We start from the raw sequence: 25400 nt of genomic DNA on the forward strand, positions 1-25400 counted from the left end.
GAGAGACAAAATAATAGGTAAGAAGTGGGTTTATTCAGAGAGAAACACACTCCACAAGCAGTGTGGACCATCATGGAGGACAAGTGCAGAGGCCTTGAAATATGGTGTGGTTAGCTTTTATGGGCTGGGTAATTCATAAGCTGTACAATGTCACGAACCTCATTCCATAGCTCATCAGGCACTCTGTCTATCAGATCTAGGCCCTTAAATCTGTTTCTCACTTCCACTGTATAATCATAAGGGATTTGATTTAGGTCATACCTGAATGGTCTAGTGGTTTTCCCTACTTTCTTCAATTTAAGTCTGAATTTGGTAATAAGGAGTTCATGATCTGAGCCACAGTCAGCTCCTGGTCTTGTTTTTGTTGACTGTATAGAGCTTCTCCATCTTTGGCTGCAAAGAATATAATCAATCTGATTTCGGTGTTGACCATCTGGTGATGTCCATGTGTAGTCTTCTCTTGTGTTGTTGGAAGAAGGTGTTTGCTATGACCAGTGCATTTTCTTGGCAGAACTCTATTAGTCTTTGCCCTGCTTCATGCCAAGGCCTGTATTCCAAGGCCAAATTTGCCTGTTACTCCAGGTGTTTCTTGACTTCCTACTTTGGCATTCCAGTCCCCTATAATGTAAAGGACATCTTTTTGGGGTGTTAGTTCTAAAAGGTCTCGTAGGTCTTCATAGAACCATTCGACTTCAGCTTCTTCAGCATTACTGGTTGGGGCATAGACTTGGATTACTGTGATATTGAATGGTTTGCCTTGGAAATGAACAGAGATCATACCATCCCCATGGAAAAGAAATGCAAAAAAGCAAAATGGCTGTCTGGGAAGACCTTACAAATAGCTGTGAAAAGAAGAGAAGCCAAAAGCAAAGGAGAAAAGGAAAGATATAAGCATCTGAATACAGAATTCCAAAGAATAGCAAGAAGAGATAAGAAAGCCTTCCTCAGTGATCAATGCAAAGAAATAGAGGAAAACAACAGAATGGGAAAGACTAGAGATCTCTTCAAGAAAATTAGAGATACCAAGGGAACATTTCATGCAAAGATGGGCTTGATAAAGGACAGAAATGGTATGGACCTAACAGAAGCAGAAGATATTAAGAAGAGGTGGCAAGAATACACAGAAGAACTGTACAAAAAAGAGCTTCACGACCCAGATAATCACGATGGTGTGATCACTGACCTAGAGCCAGACATCCTGGAATGTGAAGTCAAGTGGGCCTTAAAAAACATCACTACGAACAAAGCTAGTGGAGGTGATGGAATTCCAGTTGAGCTCTTTCAAATCCTGAAAGATGATGCTGTGAAAGTGCTGCATTCAATATGCCAGCAAATTTGGACAACTCAGCAGTGGCCACAGGACTGGAAAGGGTCAGTTTTCATTCCAATCCCAAAGAAAGGCAATGCCAAAGAATGCTCAAACTACCACACAATTGCACTCATCTCACATGCTAGTAAAGTAATGCTCAAAATTCTCCAAGCCAGGCTTCAGCAATACGTGAACCGCGAACTTCCTGATGTTCAAGCTGGTTTTAGAAAAGGCAGAGGAAGCAGAGATCAAATTGCCAACATCCGCTGGATCATGGAAAAAGCAAGAGAGTTCCAGAAAAACATCTATTTCTGTTTTATTGACTATGTCAAAGCCTTTGACTGTGTGGATCACAGTAAACTGGAAAATTCTGAAAGAGATGGAAATACCAGACCACCTGATCTGCCTCTTGAGAAATCTGTATGCAGGTCAGGAAGCAACAGTTAGAACTGGACATGGAACAACAGACTGGTTCCAAATAGGCAAAAGAGTACGTCAAGGCTGTATATTGTCACCCTGCTTATTTAACTTCTATGCAGAGTACATCATGAGAAACGCTGGACTGGAAGAAACACAAGCTGGAATCAAGATTGCCGGGAGAAATACCAATAACCTCAGATATGCAGATGACACCACCCTTATGGCAGAAAGTGAAGAGGAACTAAAAAGCCTCTTGATGAAAGCGAAAGTGGAGACTGAAAAAGTTGGCTTAAAGGTCAACATTCAGAAAACGAAGATCATGGCATCCGGTCCCATCACTTCATGGGAAATAGATGGGGAAACAGTGGAAACAGTGTCAGACTTTATTTTTTGGGGCTCCAAAATCAGTGCAGATGTTGATTGCAGGCATGAAATTAAAAGGTGCTTACTCCTTGGAAGGAAAGTTATGACCAACCTAGACAGCATATTGAAAAGCAGAGACGTTACTTTGCCAACAAAGGTCCGTCTAGTCAAGGCTGTGGTTTTTCCAGTGGTCATGTATGGATGTGAGAGTTGGACTGTGAAGAAGGCTGAGTGCCGAAGAATTGATGCTTTTGAACTGTGGTGTTGGAGAAGACTCTTGAGAGTCCCTTGGACTGCAAGGAGATCCAACCAGTCCATTCTGAAGGAGATCAGCCCTGTGATTTCTTTGGAAGGAATGATGCTAAAGCTGAAACTCCAGTACTTTGGCCACCTCATGCGAAGAGTTGCCTCGTTGGAAAAGACTCTGATGCTGGGAGGGATTGGGGGCAGGAGAAGAAGGGGACGACAGAGGATGAGATGGCTGGATGGCATCACCGACTCGATGGACATGAGTCTGAGTGAACTCCGGGAGCTGGTGATGGACGGGGAGGCCTGGCGTGCTGTGATTCATGGGGTCGCAAAGAGTTGGACACGACTGAGCGACTGAACTGAACTGAATTCATAAGCTAATGAGTGGGAGGATTTTTCCAGCTATTTGGGGGAAGGGGTGGAGATTTCCAGCAATTGGGCCACCACCCACCTTTGGGTCTTTTGACTTTTGGTGTCTTGGAACTGTCATAGTGCCTTTAGGTGGTCATTTAGCTTGCTGATTGAGGATCAAAGTCTAGGGGAAGCTGACTTGTCTGCCTCTTTGAAAGTGACAGTGAAAGTGTTAATCGCTCAGTCATGTCTGACTCTTTGCAACATTATGGACTATAGGCTGCAGGCTCCTCTGTCCATGGAGTTCTCCAGGCAAGAATACTGGAGTGGGTTGCCATTCCCTTCTCCAGGGGATCTTCCTGACCCATGGATCGAACCCAGGTCTCCCGAATTAGAGGCAGATTCTTCAGCATCTGAGCCACAGGGAAGTGGAGTCTGCCACCCTGGACCCATTTGATTCTAATTGGTTTATGTTGTGTCCTTGGGTTATGTCACTCTTCATAAGTTGTGCCCTGCCCCCTTCCCTCCTGTTTCAAATTGAGCTGGGGACCCATCTCAGCTCCAAGGAGAGGGGTCAATCCATGCATAAGACACCCAAAAGTGTAAGCTCTGCCCAGGCCTGACTCTGGTCACTCTTTCCAAAATAACAATAGTGGGATGTGTTGTAAGAACAACATTTTAAAACATAAATGATTTTAAGTCACCTGTGGCTCAGAACCCTCCAGAGTCTTCCAGCTTCATGTGGAACAAAATGTGACTCTTCCCTTGGCCTGCACTGATGCCCAGTGTGGTGTCTGCTCACTGCCCGCCTCAGGGCCCGCCTTCCTTCCTGCCACCCGGCTCCTCCTCCTTCTGGAAGGCCAGTGCAGCTCTCCAATGGCTGGCTCCTTCCCCCCAGGCTCACTTCAACTTGCCCCCAGACAAGACCTGTTCTCAGGCATTTACCAGCATATGATGGACACACGGGAAAGTAGGCATGTGGTGTGGGCGGCTCATGAGTTTTTGCAGATGGACATACCTGGGACGTGATCACCACACCTTCCACTCATGGCCTCCCCAGAGGTGACCACTAGCCACACAGTCAGCTTCACTGGGGCATTAACATAAGACCTCGTGGGCAGCATCTCCTGCGTCAACCCAAACGGATGGAATTCCACATGCTGCCGCCTAGATAGTTTTCTTTTAGCATCCCTTCCGTCACCTGTCTGCGCATGCTCAGGCTGAGTCACGTGTGTACCTGCTTGTTGACCTGGCTTCTCTGTACCTCCCCCATGACCGGAAGCACCAGGGATTCCCCGATGAGAGGGCCTGTCCTCCCACGTGGGGTGAGACTCCAGCAAGGGGTGGGGCCTGTGACTGAAGCCCCCCTGAGGTCCCTGTCCCCTCCTTTTTCCTTAGGGGACCGTGAAGCAGCTCCTGCCGTTCTCCGAGTCAGAGGGGAACCCATGCTTCTTGGACATCTGTGGAACTTTCCTGGTTGTAGGGACGGACTTGGCTCACTTTAAAAGCTTTGATCTTTCCCGAAGGTACAGTTTTTGTCCAAATAAAAGTATTTTAAATGCATTGGGAGACGATGCGATGGGTAGAAGACAGACGGGGGCAGCAGACTGTTTATGTTCTCGTTTCAACATTAATGTGCACTTTCCTGTTGGAAATGCCTGATGCCTTGGTTTAAAGTCTTAATCTCTACACGAAGTGGGGAGCAGCGTCACTGTGTGGTAGACACGTGACACAGCACGCTTGCCGAAATCCACAGACCTTTACAGCTCACAGTGAGCGTTAGTATCTGCAAATTAAAACAACCTTTCAGTTCAGGGGGTGCCCAGGATGAAAGGCAGACAAGGCAGGACAACCCCCATTCATGAGCGTGTGGAACTGCCTCCCTCTGCGCCAGGAGCTGCCCGGGTTACCCTGGGCCTGAGCGGGGCCCTGAGACTAATGGCTGAGGGCCCGCACGCAGCATGCACTCTGCTGATAAAGTCAGTTCCCACTGGCACGGGGAGGCGTCTAGGGTGGTCGTGAGCAGCTGAGTGTCAGGATGAGGACTGGCAGGGAGCCGGCTTCTCACCTGAGGGGTGGTTTCCAAGTCATCAAGGGAGGAGGCTGAGTGACCCCTGAGCGAATGCATCCAAGGTGGAGACCTGAGTCTGGAGCCAGGTGAAGCTTCGTGTCGATGCAGGTGGAGGCAGGTATGTGTGCAGGTACCGGGCAGTGCACACGGCCTGGTCTGTCCGCCACTGAGGTCTGGGAGCAGCGACACCCCAGGAACCATAAGCACACCCCATGCCCAGATCTGGGTCCAAGTCCTCCTGCAGGAAAGGGAGTGGGCTCCTAGGAGACTGATGCTGGAATGGATTCTGGGCCTAGGCAGGAAATACACGAGATGAGCCTGGAGCCCGAGGCCCTGTCCCAGCCCAGAGGGACCCAGGGAGACGAGATGATTAGATGCCACGTGAGGCCTGGATGGGGGTCCCGGGCAGAAAGAGAACACTAGGGGGAAAGTAAGGAAATGTGAATAAAGTAAAGAAAGTCATGGTGAGCTACCTCTACAAGCCAGTTTTGTTTCTGGAGGCATCAAGCTTGACACAGCTAAACAGGACTAGTGTAATAAATTTGAGTTTGTCCACACAGTGGAAAAGCACGTGACTCTAACGAAGCGTGGGCAGCAGAGCCCACGGCCGTGCTGTGGGGACGGCGTGGCATCTGTAATCAGCTGCTTCTGTCTGTGATGGGAACGAGATAGTGCTCCTGCCTGTTCACAAAAACAGAACTTTAAAACCTCAGCCACACAAATAGCAGACTGTTACACTGTGCTTCTGAAACTCAGATAATGTGTGTGTCGATTATATCTCCACCAAAAAATGTGGAAAACTCGCCCTGTCTCCTGAGCTCAGCCCATTTCCTGAGTCTGCCGTTCCTGAAGTGAGAGCCGCTGGTCCCAGGTTCCAGGCCCAAGGGGAAGGGCTCGCCTGCCGTCCCAGCGGGGCCACTGAGACCACCTCCCTCCCTGCAGAGAGGCCAAGGTGCACTGCGGCTGCAAGAGCCTGGCCGAGCTGGTCCCAGGCGTGGGGGGCCTGACCTCACTCAGATGCAGTGCCAGCGGCAGCAAGATCAGTCTCCTCCTCAGCAAGGTGGGTCCCTACGTGCGCTGCCCCACCTGCCCGCCCCCCTGCAGCCCTGGCGCCCCCTCCACCCCCTGGGCTCCCTCTACCTCCCTGCCTTCCTTCACTTCACTCCCTGTGTCATCAGAAGCAGTGGTTCTTGCAGAGACCCTCACCTCTTCCCTTCTGCCTCTTTGCATCATCAGACTAAGGTCTCTGGGCAGCAGGGGTGACTGGTGTGGGAGGACCTGGAGCCTCTTGGTTTGAGAGTGGGTGTGAAGGAGCCAGGTGGCAGGGGCGTTGGTTCTAGAGGGGCTGGTGCCTTCCCGCCATCAGTGTCTGTTCATGTGCTCCTCTGTCATTCACTCATTCACACGCTCATCCCTTCACTCACTAACTCATTCACTGACTCACTGATTCATTCACTCTCATTCCCTCATTCACTCGAGTGGGTTGTTCGCTGCCGTGTGTACCACACACTTTGCTGGGTACTGTAAACACAAACTGATGTGTTAAATGGGGGACTCGACGCCACCCCTGTGGATGAGCAGACTCAAGTAAATTTTTACAACCCTGGTGAGAGCTGGGAGGAGAGAAGCAGGGCTGGAGGGCAACAGTGGGCCCAGCCACTATGGGGGATCGGCTGAAACTAGAAAAGAGTAAACCCACAGCCGTTTCAGTGGGATGAACATAGGCTGACGTTGGAATTACACGGTCTGGACCTTGGCACCTCTCCCAAACGTGTGGAACATCAGCGGGCAGGCACACTGAGCTCCGGCTCTCTCTTCCTAGGCTGACAATAGCCCCGATTCAAAAATCTGCTTCTACGACGTGGATATGGACACAGTGACCATCCTCGACCTCAAGACAGGACAGATAGATCAGAGAGAGACATTGTCCATTAATGGGCAGGAGACAAAGAAGTAAGCCTGTGGTTTGGGAGGACTTTGTTGAAAAAAGATGTTGAAAATGCTCAGTTACTTGTTGGCTTTGAGCCAGTTTGTTGCTAAGTTTTCTTCATACTTGGAAGAGCTCAGTGATCATGAGCAATGGGGACCAGAGGTGAAACAGAAGCCCGCTCCCCTGGGCCGTCGCAGGGATTTGAGTCTAATCTGACTCCTCGGTTCTGAGGTTCTGGAGTCATGGGCCAGGAACTTGAGCTTCCAAAAGGGCTGCAACGCGAATGCCCATGGGCAGCCCCAGGTCTCGGGGTACAGAGGGCCATCAGCGTCCCTGCCGGTCTTTCTTCAGGGCCTTGGTGTACCGCGCATGCGGTTCTCTTTCTTTTTCAGGAGCCAGGCCCTGGAGGATGAGAGGCTGACAGACCTCGTGCCCGTCAGCCACTTCTGGGATCAGAGCGAGCCCCGGCTGTTCGTGTGCGAAGCCGTGCGCGAGGTGCCCGGCGCCCCACCACAGCCCGCGGACAGGAACGCGCTGGCCGAGGCCAGTGCGGGCCCCTCGCCCCTCGCCCCTCGCGCGGTCACCTGTGTGTTTGGACAGCAGGCAGGGCAGGCTCTGTCTTCCAATGTGGTCCCTGGGGAAGTCGTAGGGAACGGGTTCCGGGGAGCCAGTCTCCACCCCCAGGACGTCAGTGGACACCTCTCCCCTCTGGGTCGCCATCGAGAGCTGGCCCCACCCTCTGTCACGTGCCATTTTCTCTTGGGAATCAGAGTCTCCCTTGATCTGGGCGCGTCCTGTGGGTCCGGTTACGAAGGTCCCCTCAGTCATTCCCCAATCAGTGGGCCCCCAGCCTCGGTCACTGCCCTCCCCTCTCACCACCCTGCTCCCCTCTCTGCAGGGTCTTCCTCCCCAACACTCCAACGCCAGTGACTCCGAGCCCCATCCCCTCATTGGGCCCAGACTCCACCGCTTTCCAGTGTCCTATTTTACAGGACACCCAATGATCCCATACAAAGCCCTCTTGACCCTCTTGCATGCGTGACCTACCTTGTTCTACAGGGGTTGTGCATAGGGTCCTCGGCAGGGAGAGTGGGGTTATGTGAGAGCCAGCCTGTCGGCTGCTCTACATTCTCTGTGTTTTATGTAAACTTCCTGGCAATGTCGGACAAGTAGGGTGAGACAAGAACCAGGAAAGTTGCTATCGAACTGAGACAGGACACGTCCCTCCGCAGGCAGACGTGGTGGTCCTGTCCTTCTTCGTCTCAGAAGAGCACGGCTTCCTGTTGCAGGACAGCTTCCCCCGTCCCCCTGCCTTCCAGACGCTCCTGGGGATCCAGGTGCCCCACTACTACTTCACGAGAAAGGTGGGCCCTGCGGGCGCGGCCATATCCTCGGGCCCTCCTCCTCCCCGGGGGCTCCCATTACACAAAGCGTGTGCCCTGAGCTGTCCCCTGAGATCCCGGGATCCAAGGTTGCCGTCTGTGTGGGGAAGGTCGAGGGCGGGCAGGTGGGCAGCAGCTCCACTGAAGGGTATCCCTCCTGGCTCCCCCAAAAGCACTGGGCCCTTCCACCTTTCTGTCTTTTTTTAAAAAAGTCTAGCTGCTTTTTTAGAAGTTTCTATTCCTATATTTGCTCAGTTGTGTCTGACTTTTCTCTAGGCCAGAATACTGGGTAGCCATTCCCTTTTCCAGGAGATCTTCCCCACCCAGGATTGAACCCAGGTCTCCTGCATTGCAGGCGGATTGTTTACCAGCTGAGCCACCAGGGAAGCTCAGCCAGTAAACAATCTCACTGCAGTGCGGGAGACCAGGGTTCAATCCTGGGTGGGGAAGATCCCCTACAGAAGGAAATGGCAACCCACTCCAGTATTCTTGCCTGGAGAATTCCATGCACAGAGGAGCCTCACAGGCCGCAGTTCACGGGGTCACAAGAGTTGGACATGACTTATCGACTGACTTATTCCCATATTCACTGTAGGAAATTCAGGAACTGCAAATGAGGAAATAAAGACCAGAGGTGATACAAATCTCCATGGTTGCAGCCCCCAGAGGTGCCACTGGGGACAGCTAGGGAGAGGTTCCGTCTGTAGCCTGCATGTGTGCGTCACATACACTGTCCCTTCCTCCAGGGGATCGACCCAGGGATCAAACCTGGGTCTCCTGCATTGCAGTCAGACTCTTTACCAGTTGAGCCAACAGGGACGCCCCGTTACGTACTCACGTGTGTTTAAATTTCTGGTCAAATGGGGTCATTGTCAGCACTTGCCCCAGCCATTTTAGATGAGTTATTTGCCATCCCTGGGACATGGTCTCTGCATCTCCATGGTCCCGCCCAGGCCTGAAATTGGCATCCTTGGCCCTAAGGTCAGTGCTGATCAGGGGTGGGCACGTCTGTGATGGACGGCAGAGCTTCCAGCCCAGCTGAAACACCGGCTGAGCCACCTGTTCTCAGCCGGGCGCCCACAGCCCCCTGCACTGAGGGGCCTGTGCAGGCTGCAGCCCGTTACTCTGCCTTGGTCCTGTGGACGTGGGGTGCCACCTGAGTGGCTCCCCTGAGTTCTGCCGCTCCCCCTCCCCCAGCTCTGTGCTTCCTGCTGCTTTGCTTCTTCACTTGTTTCTTCACTGTCCTGTCAGAAGAACTAAAGTGTGCAGGCTTTTTCTTGGATTTTTTCTCTTTTTTTTTTGGCTTTTAGTTTAAGGTGACTTAAAATCAGGCCTCAACATGAGCTCTGTGTTTTCTGTGTTAGCAAGTATCCCTCTTGTAGCCAGACGTGGGAATGGACCAGGAGGCAGTGGTGCTGCACGTGCTTATAGCACCTCGTGCACGGGCACACGGTCAGACGCGACAGGAAGAGCTCTTTCTAGGAAGTTTACAGGCAGCTCATGGGTGGGGTTTTCACATGTTCATGGCTGTAGAGCCGCTGATGTCACTGCCTCAGCCGCAGGTCCCTGCATGCCGACGCCTGCATCACCCACACTCTGAAGCTGGAGCCCCGTGCTCTGGTCCCTTCGAGGGCTTGCAGCCGTGTGATGCTTTTGCCAAGAGCATTGCTAAATGTGGGGTCTGTGCAGAGGGTCCCCTGGGGAGAGGCCCGGGGCATGCACTGGCTTCACGGGGACCCACAGATAGACTGCGCCCTTTGTCATCCAGCCAGGAGAAGCTAATCTGGAGGACCAGCTGGACTCCGGGTCCCAGTGCATCCCCCAGGCAGTGGGCAGGAGGCCCCTGCGGGACTTCGTAGGGCTGGAGGACTGCGACAAGCCCACGCGGGACGCCATGATCAACTTCAGCTTTTTCCTGACCATCGGGGACATGGATGAGGCCTTCAGGTCCATCAAGCTCATCAAAAGGTGAGGGGCCGCTCGCGGGGGGCAGGGGGCGGTGGGGGCGGTCACCGTCGCTGAGTCTGCTTGGTGTGTGTGGTGTCTCACGGGTTCAAGGAGATGCTGGTGGAAACCGGGACGCGAATGGCATCCGGCTGGACTCATGGTGCTCAGAGCCTCAGGGGCTGCGATTCAGTTGTCTGGATTTATTTTACTGTCTGTACACTTCCTAGTCGAAAATTCTGCCGTCACTAAATATTTATAGTACCTGTCTCTCTGGGAATAATTGCACCACCCAGAAAAGGTTTTGATAGTAAACCCTCAAAACGGCAGGCAAAATGCAATTAAAATCGCTCCAAGAGAAGTTGTCCGTCAAGGGTTGTGTATAAGCGACTTTTTCTCTGTTCCTGGGGGAGCTTCTCAAGAGCATCTGACAGTTTAATCACAAAGGGTAGAAAAACTGTTGAAGGATGGAAGTCAGGTGGAGGGAGAGGACGGGAGTTAAGCGCCCCCCCATCCTGTCTGCAGAGACGGGTCTGTAACCGGGTCAGACTCTGGTCATCGTGGTCTAGAGCAGAGAGTCTTTTCCCCACATCCCCTGGGTGGGCGAGAGGCCCTTGGTCGGGGAGTGCAGAGTGGCTGGCGGCACTTGCCGTTTGATAGACGCTCCACCACAGACCACACGTGACCACTGGGCCGCTGCAGTGTGTCGTCGTGTGCGGAACGCTGCCAAGGCTGAACCCTGAGCTGCTGAAGAGGAGGGGCGGCCCCCGAGTGTGCCCCCGGCCCGAGCTGCGCTGACACTCTGTCAGGCTAGGTGTGCTTTGAAGCTGTCCTCCCTTGCTTTGTATTTACCTAAAGCAACAGAGCGACCCATCCCTCCCTCTGACTAAAGAAATTCCTGGGGCAGCATGGCCTTTGAGCCCCAGGCTGGTCACCGCTCATTGTGGGGAAGGGTGCGGCAGCCAAGCTAAACCTTTTTTAGCATTCTTAGAGGGCCGGCCCTGTGGGGAGGCAGCAGAGGACTTAGCACAGATGCCTCCCCGCCCCCGCCTGGCTTCCTGGGCCGCACGATACCAGCAGCGCTTCCCGCCGCCAGGGGGCGCAGCACCCGCGGGCCTCACAGATGTGGGCGGGTAGCCGCCGGCCTGAGGGTGCTTGCTGGTGTGAACCCCTGAGCTGCTGGTGCTCAGCGCGGGGAGTCGGGGCTCCAGCCCAACTGCTGGGTCCGGGGCTGTTGGCGCCAAGCTGGGGCTGGGACGGAGGTCTGAAGCCACCAGTGGCGGGGTCCCGGCTCCGTGCATTGAAGACTCTGCTAGGGGAAGAAGCAAAGCAACCTCTGAATTGTTTGAAGCCAATAGACGTCTCTCTTACTTGCCAACCTGGATGTGCTATCATGCAGCCGGAGCTCAGGAGCCGTAGGGACGGGGACTTGTGAGTGGAGGCGTGAGTGAGGCATGAGTGACCCCCAGCCACGCTGCCTGGCACCTTCTCTGATGGTCAGCCTACAAAACTACAGGACTGGCCCGATTCTTCACCACGTGGCAGTGTAGCAGATAAAACACAAGCTTTAAGCCATGGTGAGAGGTTGGCATTTTATTTTAACTTAGAAGGATAATCAGGAGTAAATGGATCTCATTTACACAATGCTGTCGTAAAGCCGTGACCATCTGACTGTGAATTCTGAGTCCCTGGAGGGAGGTCCGTGCATTTCGCAAACTCTCCCCATGTTCTGTTTTATCAGAGTAGTTAGGACCCAGGACGCCCCTCTCAGCAGATGCTGAATAAATTAACGTGGGCCAGGGCAGAGTGCAAGACTGTGCAGGAGCGTGACGCGGGCCCCGGGGAGGGCGCGGATGCCATGTGGTCAAGCCCCGTGTCCGTGGATAACGTGGTCAATGCGTGTGGTGTGTGTGCTCGAGTGGACAGCAGTGCCCTGCTCCCCAGACGGTCCTGGGGTGGAGGGGTTCACCCTCAGCACGGCGACTCCACATAGTCGTTGTCCAGCCCGCGGCGAAAGCGTGCGGTCAGGGAGCGGCTGATGACGATCACGCGAGGGGCTGTGCAGTCCTCCCGCCGGTGCAGGACGTTCCAGATGAGCATGGCGGCGGCCAGGGTGGCCAGCAGGCAGGCACCGATGTTCAGGTAGCATGACCAGGACAGGCTGGTGTAGGGCCCGATGCGGTAGAACGTTACCAGCCCGATGACCAGGACAAAACCTGCAGATGAAGTCCGGGGTGAGGCAGCCGCTGGAGGGCCCCACTCCCCGCCCGGCCTCCTCCGCCAACCCTGTCCTGTGGGCCAGGAGCCCAGCCCCGCCCCACTCCCTGCCTCGGGTTCGGCTGTGTTCAACGGGGCCCGTGGGTCTGGTGGGGCGTCTGTCCCAGCCAGGCCCAGTCTTGGGGCTCAGGTGGGTCCTGAGCCCTGGAAGGTGTCTGGTCTCGGCCGCCCCCCCCCCCCAGCAGAGGGGACGCTGACACCCGCTTCCTCACCCCAAACAGCCCAGCAGGGACTCCACGTGAGGTCCGCCAGGCCTGTAAATGCCTTATTCATTCAAAGTGAAGGAAAACACGTGTTTCCTGTGTTGTACCTGGAAGAGCTCAGACCGGTGTGTGACTTAGTTGAATTCCCATCCTTAAGAGTTCTCTTATTCCTGGCACACCGAGCAGGCAGGGGGCCTGGGAGCTGGGCTCCAGGCGTCTCCTCTGCCCTCTGAGCAGCTGCAGGTGGTCCTAGAGCATGCCCACCCCGTCCCGTCCCCCTCATCCCTGTCTCTCTTCAAATGATGCCGGGCCCCGGGGGTGGGCGTCCAGGACTGTGCGCAGCGCCCTGTGCGGCCTCGCTCCCCTCTGTCAGCTGTTCATGTAGGCCCGTCATCACTGAGAGACGTGGTTCAGTCTCTCAGGGCTCCACAGACTTATCTTTTGGTTCCTACGATAAGAAGACTGGGATTTTACACCCAGGGTCTGTGGGCTAAGCCAACAGGCACTGGCGCTGGGGAGAGTTCAGGTCTGAGTCTGGGCCGGAAGCCCTGGTGGCTAGAATAGGGGTAGAGGCAGTGGTCCTGCTCAGGAAGCTGTCCGGAGCCCGCCCCTCCTCCCAGCCCTGGGTCATCAGCCCCCAACCAGGCGGCCCTGGCAACCCCTCTGCTGTGCCGACCAGGCTGAGTCTGTTTCTAAGGAACCGAACGTGCCTGATGAGAACAAAGGCCCTCAGGGACCTGGAGTGTCCAGATGGGACTCCCCACCCTTCCCAGACCGTCTCGGCCCCTGCCCTGGGCCCTGGCCAGCCGAGCCCTCCGAGTCCCTGTGCCGTGACATCCGCACTCTGCTCCTGCCAGACCCCCCCCCCCCGCCCACTTTCCTTGGGAAACCAGGCCACGCACGAGCCGGGGTGGCCCCGGGGCGGAGGGCCGTCGCAGTGGTGCCCGCGCTGAGTTCTAATAGCCACATCCTGACTGGGTGTCGGGCGCAGGCCGAGCTTTTCTCGAAGCACAAGCGTTATGGTCTTGCCTTCCCTGCGCCTTCCAGAAAGTCTGGCTCAAGTGTCTGTGCTGCGTCGGTCACGTGCTCGGCTGCAGTGGCGCTGACCAAGCCCTGTGCTCATTCTCCATGGTATTTGGTGGATCTTGTTACGCCTGACGCTTGTCCATGCTCCCTTTCTGTTAGAAATAACGGGTTCTGTTGGTCATGCACACTGGCAGCAAGAAATCCTGGGCGCTTCTGTGCCCACCAGGACAGACGGCCGCGCCCGCTGTCTCGTGCGGCCTGTTCTGCGTTCATGACGGGAGGGGTTCGGGCCTGTGTTCTGTGAAACGAAGGCGGAAGCGCTCTGCATCCCCTCCTTGTCACAGTGTCTGGGCGCTTGTTGGGCCTTCTGTCAACAGGACTCAGAAAGCGGGGGATGGGGTGGGGGCAAGTCAGCACGCCAGCCGAGTCGGGGGAGGGGGAGCAGGGCGGAGGACTCCCCCGGCCCCTCCCTCCACGGTGCTCAGAGCCTGTTGCCCCGTCTTAGGGAAGCTTCATCCGGTTTGTACGTGTTACACAAGATCTGTTATGTGGTGGTGCCCATCCCCAGGGCGCGGGCCAAAGCACTGGGCCAGTCCGATGTGGGTGGCTTTGCGTCACTGATGGACAGAGGACCTTGAATTCATAAGTGGAGGCTTGTGAGTCGTGAGACCCCGACCTGGACAGGCCCTGGCTGAGACCAGGGCAGGGCATGCTGATGGAGTGTACACATGGCCCGGGGACCCGAGACCCACTCCCAGGACACGCCTGAGTAAGACCCTGCTTGTCACAGATCGCAGGAAACATGACTGTGACCCAAGCCAGCAGCGTCTGAAACGCGGTCATCAGACACAGAGCGCTGGGTGCGGGCCGCGGGTGCCCAGCTCCAGTGCTTGCATCAGACGGGCTCAGCTGATGGGCAGCAACCACCGACAGGCCGGGGCAGGGAACACAGGCTTCCCAGTGTCACGCGTGTGTCTTCAGCAGCACATGCGTGTCTCCTGAGCCCTGTCTATGTAAGGTTCACAAGAGGACGTTTAGAAGGTTCTGGAAGTGCAGCTAACCTTTCCTTCTTCCACTAACGGGTGCCTCCTGGAGCGCGTCACAGCTCTGGGGACGTGAATCCCCACAGCTGCACAGTTGCCCCGCGGAGGCCATAGAGGACACATGTCGTCCCCGCTAGCGTCTACCGCCCTAGGGAGTTGACCAGGCCTCGTGTACGCTGCCCTCCCCCACTTTCCTGGTGCTGCGCCCTGTGTCCATCAGCTGGGGGCAGGCTGCCTCCGGTCCTCCTGTCCTGGCCCCTCAGCACACAGCTGGGCATCACCACCCCTTGATCCAGGCCCCCCCAAGGTGCGGCGCCCACCACGCAGCATTTAGGACGAGGGGCTGGGCGTCTGATACCAGGACCCTGGGAGTCTCCAGCGCTGAGAGGGCGCTGAAGAGCACATCCTCTGTTTTGGAGGGAAATAGGACAGGTGGTCGGAGAAGGCAATGGCACCCCACACCAGCAGTCTTGCCTGGAAAATCCCATGGACGGAGGAGCCTGGTGGGCCACAGTCCATGGGGTCACTAAGAGTCGGAGACGTCTGAGCGACTTCACTTTCACTTTTCACTTTCCTGCATTGGAGAAGGAAATGGCAACCCACTCCAGTGTTCTTGCCTGGAGAATCCCAGGGACGGGGGAGCCTGGTGGGCTGCCGTCTATGGGGTCGCACAGAGTCAGACAGGACTGAAGCGACTTAGCAGCAGCAGGACAGGTGGTTACTCTGTAGCCATTTTACTCAGCTTATCACTTCTGTGCAAGTACACAGGAGATGTTCTTATGTTACCAGAAGAAAGCAGTGTGAACTGGCATGTGAATAGACAGCTCTGCACACACAGCTGTAAGAGGTGGGGGCCAGGTGAGCACAGTCTCTCAGAGGGACGCTTGTCAGTGACCAGAGCAGGCTGAGCCTCACCTCTCTTGCGCTTTGTCTTGAGCAGCGTTCTCTGCCGTCTTGAGCAGCGTTCTCTGCCGTCCAGAGTGAGCTGTGCGGGTGGGTTTCCAGCAGGACGGCACTCATCCGCGTCCGCCCTCGGCCAGCAGGGGCAGTGTGGCTGAGCAGACTTGGTTGCGGCAAGGACCGCGATGCACCACGTGTGGGCAGTGGAAAGCCACAGGGACATGAAGAGTTGGCAGCTGCTGCACAGGCCACGTGCACATCCCCCTGAAAGCAAACTGGCCTTTTACTTTGACGAGGTTCTGAAGCCAGGCCATCCGTCTCTCTCAGCCCGGGTTGAGGGCCCCCTGCTCCTGAGCGTCTCCGGAGCCTTTTCCGTGATGTCAGGGAAGCAAGTCTAAGGGGAGAGTTGCAGTAAACCCACGTGGAATTGATTCCGTCCTCACGAGCTTATGTTCCAAAGCAAACAGCCCCTTCCTGTGGGCCTGTGGCTGGGGCAGCATGGTTCAGGCACCCTCTCCTCTCTTCCTTCCTGTGGGCTTCCTTGGGCTCCGCCAGCTGTCACAGGCATCCTCCGGAGTGGCCATCCAGCCCACGCGGAGGTGCGGATGGAAACTGTGGGGCTGAGCCCTGAACTCTCACGGGCGCCTGCCACGGGCCACGGGCAGCACCAGCTGAGGCCCCGCATGTGGGGCCCTGAGGCTCAGCCACAGGCGGGCTTCCACGCCGTGGGCAGCAGAGGGTGTGGACAGGTGCTGCCCCCCCACCCCCGCCAACCCGGGAGAGTCTGGGAAAGGACACGGTCACAGGAGCAGCGGGGCAGGAGACAGGAAAGCGAGCCGTCCAGCCTGAGCCAGGCGCTCGGACAGCACAGAAAGGGGTCCGCTGGTGCAAGGAGGTCCCTTCCAGCTCAGATGCCAGGGCAGCCACCACGTGTCACCCGGCTGAGCTTTGGTGACAGTAAAGTCAGCCTCCTCCTCAGGTGTAGGGTAAGCGGCCCTTAGCGTGTTGGTAAGTTTTTCAACAACAAAAAAAAATCTCAGGATTTGCAGAAGTGGAGAGAGGAGCCCAGCAGACATGAAGCCCACACGGTCTGCATAAATGCTGCTCTCGACCCCTGCGGGGTCTGAAGGGCTCGTGTCTGAGGAGGGGCCGGCCAGGCGGCATTGGCAGATGGCTGCCATGTGGCGCCTGCTCCCCCCGCCCCTGTGCACAGCACTTTCACACAGGCATGTTCAACTCATGCGTGGCGGTGGACTAAGGGACGGCGAGGAGTTTTTTCAACTTTAGGGTAAATGAAAATCACACTTGGAAGATTCTGTAAAGAATTGGAAACCCTCTCGTGTGGCCTGAGTGCAGTAGAGCACAGCAGGCGAAATCGCTGGCGGTCGCTCTCTCCTGGGGTCCTCCCTGGCATCTGAGACGGGGTCTCTTGGACTTGCATCCCTGATCGAGGGGGAGCAGGCCGGGCATCCTGTGCCCAGGGGACCAGTGCCCAAAGCAGCTGTGGGACCACCGGGAGAGCCACAGGCCGCCTCCTGCTGGGGTGTTGCTCTCTGGTGGATCCCTGTGCTCCTGCCTCCCGGGGAGCCACGCTCCCCTGCTTCCACAAGCACCTTCTCTCCCCCGCCCACCCTCTGGCCCTGCAGTGGGGACTCAAGGTTCCCTTGCATAACAGGTACCAGCAGGCATTTCCCCCTCCTGGGACAGGATATCCTGGCGCCCTTCAGTCTCTCTCTGACTGTTTAAAACAGACCAGAGCACAGGAAAAAACCTAACTCTAAAATTAGCCGCGTGATAGAAGAAAGCCCCAGCGCTGTGCTCTGTACTGTTTGTCAATGAAACAGTCTAAACAGGGCCAAGTGCATTTCCTCTCTGGGCACAGCAGCCCCGCGGGGGGTGACAGTCGGACGCGGGGCGGGGGCAGGGACCGTGACAGGGAGCTGGCCTGCGGAGGCAGGGCCACATACCGGACCGCGGAAGGGCTGCAGGTGCCCTGCGGGCTCCTGGCTTTTTCCATCGGCCTCTGCTGGCCTGACGGGTTTGGGCAGAGCCTGGTCCTGCCTCCCAGGGGCGGTGCTGGCCTGGGGATGCCCAGGAGGGCAGTGCGCGCCCCCCATGCCCATCGCTGCAGGACAGTGTGGTTTTAGTTAATGGGGGAGGGCTGCCCCGCTTCGATTTTTTTGTGTGTTACTTGGAAGCAATACAGTTTTGTTCTGAAACAAGAGTTTGCAGGAAGTAAGATGTCAGGTTTAACACCAAACCCACAATACGTTTTCCAGTAACTCCAAATAAGTGTGTCAGGGACATTTCTTCCGAGGGGCAGTGTCACACTAGGTCCTCCTGCAGGGAGGAGTCCCTTTCTGAGTCAAGAGCTGTTACTGGTATTCCTTTAACACCACTCGAATGTGTCTTTAATCCAGCTTTTCCAATCACATTTTCAGAATCTCCCACTTCCTTCCTGAAGGGATGAAATTCCAGATGACCCCTCGTGGGGGAAGGGAGGTCTCAGCAAGGCGCGGAACCACAGCACCAAGCTCAGCAGGGCAGCCCGTGGAACGGTCCTGGAGGAGGGAGGGGGCGGCGGTCCCAGGCCCCAGAATCGCCCTGGGCAGGGTGGGCGTCACCCCGGTGGCTTTGCCCCGTTCGCGGGTGACCGCAGGGGTGGACGCAGCCCTGTTCTCCTGACACCTACTGTGCGCCCTCCTGGGCCTCGTGGCGCCCCGGGCTGCCTGGCCCCAGGGAAGTGACCGGCGAGGGCTGCGCCGCCCTGTGAATAGGGCCTGTTTCCGAGTCCCACCCGGCACTTCCCAGCATGAGTGCTGCCAGCTGTCAGCCGCGTTCTGGAAACTGCGCTTCTCCAGGAAGTGGGGAGGGGGCCGGGATCCATCGTCCCCCGTGATTCACTCACACTTCCTGTCCCCCAACAGGGCTGGACTGCAGCCTCACCGCTGGGCGCTGCTTTTCCCCCGAGCCGGATGCCTGGCCCCCCTGTCCTGTCGGCCACCCACCTGCCCTTCCCCATGGGCAGCAGGAACCTGAAAGCCCAGGGTCCCATGATGGTTAAACCTGGGCCAGCAAGACAGGCGGGGGGGCGGGGTGGGGGGACCTCAGCACAGACGTCCCCCCCACCCCTACTCCTGGGGCACACAGGTGGGCGGCTTCGGAGCTTCCTGGCCACTGTACAGCCTCCCTCGCCAGGCCCATTCATCACCTGTAGGGCCGCTGTTCTTGTCCTCGGACGCTGGCAGTGGCCAGGCCCTGCCCCACCTGCATCATCCCCAGAGCAAGGTGGCTTCTGGACTGTTCACTGAGGGCCTGCGGCCTTACCCCTTTCCCCAGCGTCGCCCCAACCACGCTCGTCTGACCCCAGCCGAGCCCAACCTCAAGCCTATAGATGGCCAGCTGGGAACCACATGTGTGCCCAGAACTCCCTGCCTGCTGACTGTTAGCCAGGAAGAACGCGGGGCTCAGAAGGGCACCCGCCTCTGTCCACGTGCCCACATGGCCATGGCAGGCTGTGGCAGCCTCGCGGGAGGAGCGTGAACCCAGGCCGCCTGCCACCCGGGCTGCAGAGAGGCAAAGAAACAGCAGGTGCTGGAGACTTTGAAAAGCCAAGCGAGTCACCCGAGTGTCTAGTGTGGGCACCTCGCCTTAGATGGCGGGAAGGGCCCGGAGGCCTCGGGCAGACAGACACTAACCTCTCAGATTGCACTGCAGCCCCCACCCCCACACCGTATGTATTTCTGTCTGGCTGCTGCCTACAGTGACGGGTGGGGCGGAAGGGTGAGCTGCGGGGGCCGCTGTGACTTTAGAAGCCACAGCTGACCTGCCGCCTCACCGAGTACTTACTTGCCAACTGGAATGCGGCAGCCATGGCCTCCTCCCAGCACTGGGCATCGGGCGACAGGAGGGGCAGGCCCGTCAGCCCCAACACGAAGGTGAGCTGGCCGGCCGCCAGTGCCGCCGTGGCAACCAGGTTGCAGGCTCGCATCATGTCAAACTGCACTGCGGGGCGGGAGGGACGGGAGCAGCGGTCAGCGCGGTTGGCACTGGCCAGGCTGCTTAGGCCGGGCTCCCTGCCCACCTGGGGCTCCTCCCTCTGTCTCCCTAAGTCTCATAACCCCCTCCCCAGCCCCCACCCACCTGCACCCCGGACCCCAGACCCTGAACGAGACCCACAGGACGTGCATATGGGGCAGCCTGGGGCTCGGACCATAGAGGAGGGGGCTGGGGGGTGTCGAGAGGCCCATCGGGAGATACCGTCCCACCCGCGTGCTAGACGGCAGAGCCCTCAGCTGTGAAGTCTGCCCCTTCCCTGTGGTCCTTCCAGGGTGTAAAAGCCCCCTGCGCTGGGGCCTTGGGTGCAGGGCACTGTGGGCCAGCGGCGTTCTCCGTTAGCGTGTGTGGTCAGCTATGCCGCTTCCCACCAGAGGATCACTCCTCCTGCCCAGGGGCCTCGGGAGGCTTGCCCCCGGCCCCTCTCCTGCCTTGCAGAGCTCGAGGAGTCTCGCCCTTCCCAGGTCCCAGGCCTGTGCCATGCGGCTGCTCAGGGCTGCGGGCACCCCAGGCTCTGGACAGACATGGGAGCAGCCCTGGGGGTGGGCGGGTGGACTGGTGCCCAGCACCGAGGGCCTAGAAGCACTCCCAGACAGGTGGATGGACGGACGGACAGACAGATGGCTCCTCTGCCTGACGCTCTAGCCTGCAGCTCTTGGGTCCCTGCCTCACTGTCCTGGGTTCTGTAGTCATCAGAGCGACCACAGGATGTGGCTGCGGTCTCTGGGAACCCTGACCTTTAAAGCGAGGAGCCGGAGAGCTCAGGGCAGGCCCCGGGAGCCCGAAGTCCCAACGCAGGCTCAGGTCCCTGGCCTCCCCACACGGGGCGGCAGGGCAGCAGATCTCGTGATCTGTGGGAACCCTCCTGGCTGCTCACGAGGGCTTCCTGGGTCCCCTGACCGCACACAGGAGCGGGAGGCCACATGGGTCCCCCGTCAGCACGGGGCTCGGCCACTCGCCGGCTTTCCCGGGGAGGCTGCTCATCGCGCTCTTCCTGCCTTTTCACCTGGACTTTCCAACCACGTTTACCCTTCAAACAACTTTATCCTACGGGAAGGCTCTGCTACTCTAAGAGATCACGAGTTTGGAGGTAGAGGTGGAGACAAGGGCTGTCGAGGGTGATGGATGCTCAGAGCACGAGTGTGGGGTCCACCTGAACCCAGGAAAGTCCTTCTGGTCCCGGGGCTCAGCCTCAGACGCGCGCAGACTGGCCGGCCGTGCCGGGAGCATCCATGCTGCAGGGTGCGGGTCCCGGCGCAGCGAGGCCCTGAGCCTCCCCCCGCCCCGGCGTGAGCAGGGCCTCCTGAGTCAGCGGGGGCCAAGGGGACTGAGGCGCGGACTCGCCCCTCGGCCTCGCCACCCCCAGCCACCCGGGTGGACGAGTTCCGCCGGCGTCCTCTGAGCCCAGGCGTTTGGCAAGTCTTCACAGTTGCTGCGCGCGCAGCCTGGGCAGTGGCTCTGGGTTTGGAGGAGCCGTGAAAGTGAAGCTTGAGACCGGACATGCGTTTATTCATGTCCCCTCTGGTTCAGGGAAAGGACAGGATTGTGTCAGGGCCTGACAGAGTGTCCAACACATGGAGAGATGGAAAGCGGCAGAGAGAACGGGGATCGGAAAGCAAGACCGATTCCCCCCCACACACCCCCGCCTGATCAGTATTGAAAGTCAGGGCCGCAGCACGTGCTCAGCCAGTGACGTAGGGAGGGGCCCTGTGCTCTAGGACGGGACCGACGTGACGGGGGTGGCTGGGGGCTTGACCCAGCACTCGGGACACCCTGACCGAAGCTTGCCCCTCGGGGGATGGCAGAGTTGGCCCCACGCGCCTAGCAGCTCTGGCTGGGGTCCGCAGGCATTGCCAGGACGCAGGCACAGAGCCAGCGGGAGGGTGGCTGCTGTTCCCCAGGGGCTGCCCTCGGCACCTATGTGGAGTCTGGGACCTCCAGGTCAGCCTGGCTCTGGATGGAGTGGCACAGGGCCCAGGGTGTCCGAACGGAGATGATATCACGGTCAAGGCTGCCCCCTTCTCCTGTTCCTGGCTCAGCAGGAGGCTGGACCATCGGGCAAAGCCTGGGCTGGGGTTTTGCTGGGAGCTGCTGATTGGATTGGCGGGGACAGGCCCAGAAAAACACCAGAAGCCCCCGCCTCTGGGCCTCAGGGCGGCAGCGCTGTGCCGCAGGGAGCTGCTGAGAAGGGTGTCAGCGCCTCTTCCTGGTGGCAGCTCACGCGTCAGCAGCTACACTGACTGCCCCCTTCTTTGGGGAAAATATCTGATGCTCAGGGTGTCGTTAAGGGCCGGCTGCTGCAAGTGCTCAGTAGTGGAGGAGGGCGTTCTAAGAGCTGTTGAGGGGCCTCTCAGGCGGCGCCCAGCTAGGACAGCGCGTGAGGGCAGCCGAGCAGCTGCTCAGGACTCAGGGCGGGGCAGCCATGGGGGTCCAGAGCAGGCTGCGGCCTGGCTTAGCAAGGGGGCGGCTGGGGGTGCCTGGAGCGGGCACCTGCGTGGTGGTGTTAAGGGCTGTGGCAGGCGGCCTGAGCCCTGGGAGGCAGGGGAGCCTGTAGGAGAGCACAGGGCCCCTGGGGGTCGGGGAGGCGTGGCCTGCACCAAGCCCACGCTGGAGCCCTGGTCCCTGACTCTCACTGCCCCTCAGCACAGATCCAGAACCCAGAGGGGACCCCCCCCGACCGGCAGGTCCCGGATCCCCAAGTTCAGAGGACCTGCCAGCGTCCCGCAGGCCCTGGTCTGAGAGCTCATGGGACAGGCCAACTCCTCCAGGCTCTGCCCACATTAAGGGAGGCTGTGGCCCACTGCTTATGAAGGGCGGGGGGCTGGCAGGCAGGCCCCTCCCCATGGGACACCCCGCCGGCTGTGCAGTGAGGGCTCTACTTGCAGAGACGGGGAGGCGTCCCCTCAGGGGCTCGCGGGGACCCTGCACCTCCCGCAGCCTCCATCTCTGCCTGCCAAGTGGAGACAACAGCCTCCAGCCAGCTCCCAAGGGGGCCCAGCAGGGCCCAGTTCCGGGGGCCCAGCCGGCTGGGGGCAGTCAGGCCTGTGCCGGCCAAAGCCCTGCTGGAGCTGCATTCTCCCAGGAAGAGAGTTGCCTTCAGAAGGGGGAGGAGGTCTGTGCGTCGGGGCCCGTCCGCAGCTGTCACGGGCTGTCCCCAGCCCGGGTGGCGGCCTTTCCCGTCGGCCGCCGGGAACCCTGGGTCCGCACACTTGGTGTCAGGCGTCTTCATGTGCCTGGACCTTCCCTCGCAAATGCTCAAACCCAATCCCGCTTTCAAAGTCAAGTTCCCACCTTCCAGACCCCGTGCCGGACGTGACCAACCAGACAGGACCACTGGGGGCAGTAGGGGCAGCCAGGGCCCTGGGCTCCTCCCCGCCCTCCACAGGCCTCAGTCTGCCAGTCTCTCCTGGGTCACCCACCTCCAGCCAGCCCCCCGAGGGTCTCCCTCAGCTCTGCCCACAGCCCGAAGGACCCTGACGACTGTGGAACGAAGTCCAACCCAGCCGCATGTTTTACGCTCCTTGTTTATTTCACTCATTAGCAATCTTTATTTTCCACCAGGAAAAACGCACTTTCCCTGCTTCGATTACTGTATCCGTCCCCCAGCTATGCATAATGGCAGAGAAAAGCGCCCTCCTGCACTGGAAGAATTCTGTCCCAAAAGGGCCAGTGCAGGTTGGACATGGAGCCTGGCACCCGGGTCCCCAGGAGCTCCTCTCTGCCGGCGTGCCCCACGCACGGCCAGCCACTCTAAAGGAGGCAGTGACACAAGCCGACTTACGTTTGACGGTGCCTCGCGACTCCTGGAAGCCGGCTGCCTCGGAGCCCCAGCCCAGAGCCTCGCAGTCGCGCACGTCGGCTGGCCCCGGCCTGGCCCCCGGGCCGGGCGCCCCCCGGGGCCGCTCCACCAGCCAGCAGGCCCACCAGAGCCCCACGCTGCGCCTCCGGCCATCCTCCAGCGTCTGGTACACCCAGTTGGGAGTGAAGGCCGCCGCGTTGTTGAGGACGAGAGAGACCAGGGCCACCAGTACGGCCGTGGCCACAACTTTCCTGACTGTCATCGCGGCCGTGGTGGCGTCTCGCGTCGTGGAGAGAGTCCCAGCCGCGGTTGGTCAGCGTGTCAGCGGGGCTGGCTAGAGGACATCCCCACTCATGCTCGGCGGCGGCGGGAAGGCCCAGGCGGCAGGTGCGGGGGCGCCCGCCTCGCGGGCCCCTTACCCGGCCTCCTGCACCTGGAGCAGCGCCAGGCCTGCGCTGAGGCCAGGGCCTCCCATCCCGGGGGGCACACAGGGGCAGCAGCGAGAGCCCCGAGTCCTGAGTGCGCCGTCTTCCTAGGGGGCGGAGGCCGCAGCGAGCAGAAAACCACAGGCAGGCAAGGCGGGAGAGCACGGGGCCGGCCACTCTGGGGACCAGCGTGGGGCGGGCGCAGAGCCGGCGGCGGGGAGCAGCGAGCAGCGGGCGGCGGGTCTGAGCCCCTGCCGGCGCCTCTGCCGCGGAGCAGCTGGGCCTGGAGAGCAGACGGCAGAGGAGGCGCGTGTGTGTGTGAGTGTGCCTCGCGCCTGCGTCTTCCCCGTCTCTGGCAGGGAGGAAATGGTTGTTTTTGAGGCTGTTTTTGGAGAGCCGGAGGGCGTAGCCAACTGCAACAAATAGCGGCCAGACGCCCACAGGATGTGTTTCCTGATGGGAAAGGCAGGGGCCTCTTCGGGAGGCCTCCGCGACCCTCCCCCGCACCCCACCTTCCCTGGGAGTTACGCGCGCCCGCCCACCGCCCTCGGGCCGCTGTCTGTCTGGCCCTGGCGGGTGGCGTGGGTGGGGGCCAATCATCCACTCTGGGCACAGGGCGTCCCCCCGCCATCAACTGCTCCCCTCTCACATGGGTGCGCACCACAGACAGGCTGGTGTGCTGGGGGCCCCGGACGCCCCCCCTCCCAGCCAAGACCCTCACCCACACTCAGAGACCCCCCTCCCAGAGCAGGCCGTCGTCCATGTGCAGAAGAGGGTTGTGGGTGAGCTGAGCACCCAGCAAAGCCCGAGTGAGGGCCGGGCCGCGTCTGCTGCCAACACTGACAGGCCCAAGCGGTCTGCCGGTCCCACGGGGGGCGCCCTGTCCTGCACCCCGTAAACCGTCAGCCTGCTGGGCTCTCAGACCCTCACTCGGCCCACCTTCCCGTGCTGACTCCCAGCGGGCCGGGTCAGCCCCCGAAGGCCCCGCCCACTCTGGGTCCACCTTGCAGGGGCCAAGTTTACATTCCTGAGAAGCAGGGGCCGTCAACTCCCAGCAGATTTTTACCTCTTCTGGGTTTTTCCCACCAGGGCTCACAGCAGACGTACTCACTGAGTTCTCACCACTTTCCTCCTTCTGGGGCCAGAGGCGAGGCTGACCTCTGCTCCACCGGCCATGCCGTGTCTGGGAGATGCTGGCAGTCCTACATCTTCCTCACACCATCATCTCAGAAGACCCTGCGGAGGGGCGCCCCTCCAAGGGGGCCGCGGGCTGGGGTCGCTGCACACACGGTGCAGTCACTCACCTCAGAAGGAGGTTTTCCCGACAACCTCTGGCAGCAGAGCGTTGCCTTCGCTCCTTACTTACATCGCTCTTCCTGAGCCAGTCTTCACGTGCTCTCTTCTGCTGGACAGCAGGCAGTGGTTTCAGGAATAGCAGTCCTTGCTCTGTCTTCCCGGGCTGGGCAGGCGCAGGCCAGGTCACCCGCCTGGGCTCCTGTGGGCCAGCGGGCCGGCGCCTTCCCAGCCCCCAGCCTCGGGCGGAGGGGACAGCTGGGACGGGGCTGGGGGCTGGCCTAGGAGCAGACCTGAGTCAGGAGTGACCTCGCCCTCCGAGGGTCCCCTCGTCCTTCGAGCACTGCCCCCCGCGAGCA

The 25400-nt window shown here is 59.0% G+C and overlaps 2 protein-coding genes across 7 annotated transcripts in view; one reads left to right on the forward strand and one right to left on the reverse strand.

Annotated features, from left to right (window-relative positions):
• Nucleotides 1-25400, forward strand: part of IFT140 (intraflagellar transport 140) — a 58279-nt gene that overhangs the window by 21200 nt on the left and 11679 nt on the right. For 5 of the 6 annotated variants that reach the window (XM_027527948.1, XM_027527950.1, XM_027527947.1 and 2 more), the window contains 6 exons: nucleotides 4091-4218; nucleotides 5706-5823; nucleotides 6586-6716; nucleotides 7086-7236; nucleotides 7926-8057; nucleotides 9844-10043. In XM_027527948.1, coding sequence (XP_027383749.1) covers nucleotides 4091-4218; nucleotides 5706-5823; nucleotides 6586-6716; nucleotides 7086-7236; nucleotides 7926-8057; nucleotides 9844-10043 — 860 coding nt within the window. The remainder of the gene's footprint in view (nucleotides 1-4090; nucleotides 4219-5705; nucleotides 5824-6585; nucleotides 6717-7085; nucleotides 7237-7925; nucleotides 8058-9843; nucleotides 10044-25400) is intronic. The other variant, XM_027527951.1, reaches the window with a different exon arrangement.
• Nucleotides 11593-24250, reverse strand: TMEM204 (transmembrane protein 204). Its single transcript, XM_027527958.1, has 3 exons — nucleotides 23306-24250; nucleotides 19318-19473; nucleotides 11593-12235 (listed from the first exon to the last, which is right to left on the reverse strand). The coding sequence occupies exons 1-3, from the start codon at nucleotides 23583-23585 to the stop codon at nucleotides 11991-11993; spliced, it is 681 nt and encodes a 226-aa protein (XP_027383759.1). The 5' UTR covers nucleotides 23586-24250; the 3' UTR covers nucleotides 11593-11990.

This window comes from Bos indicus x Bos taurus, chromosome 25, assembly GCF_003369695.1.
Source record: "Bos indicus x Bos taurus breed Angus x Brahman F1 hybrid chromosome 25, Bos_hybrid_MaternalHap_v2.0, whole genome shotgun sequence".
NCBI classification, from domain to species: domain Eukaryota; kingdom Metazoa; phylum Chordata; class Mammalia; order Artiodactyla; family Bovidae; genus Bos; species Bos indicus x Bos taurus.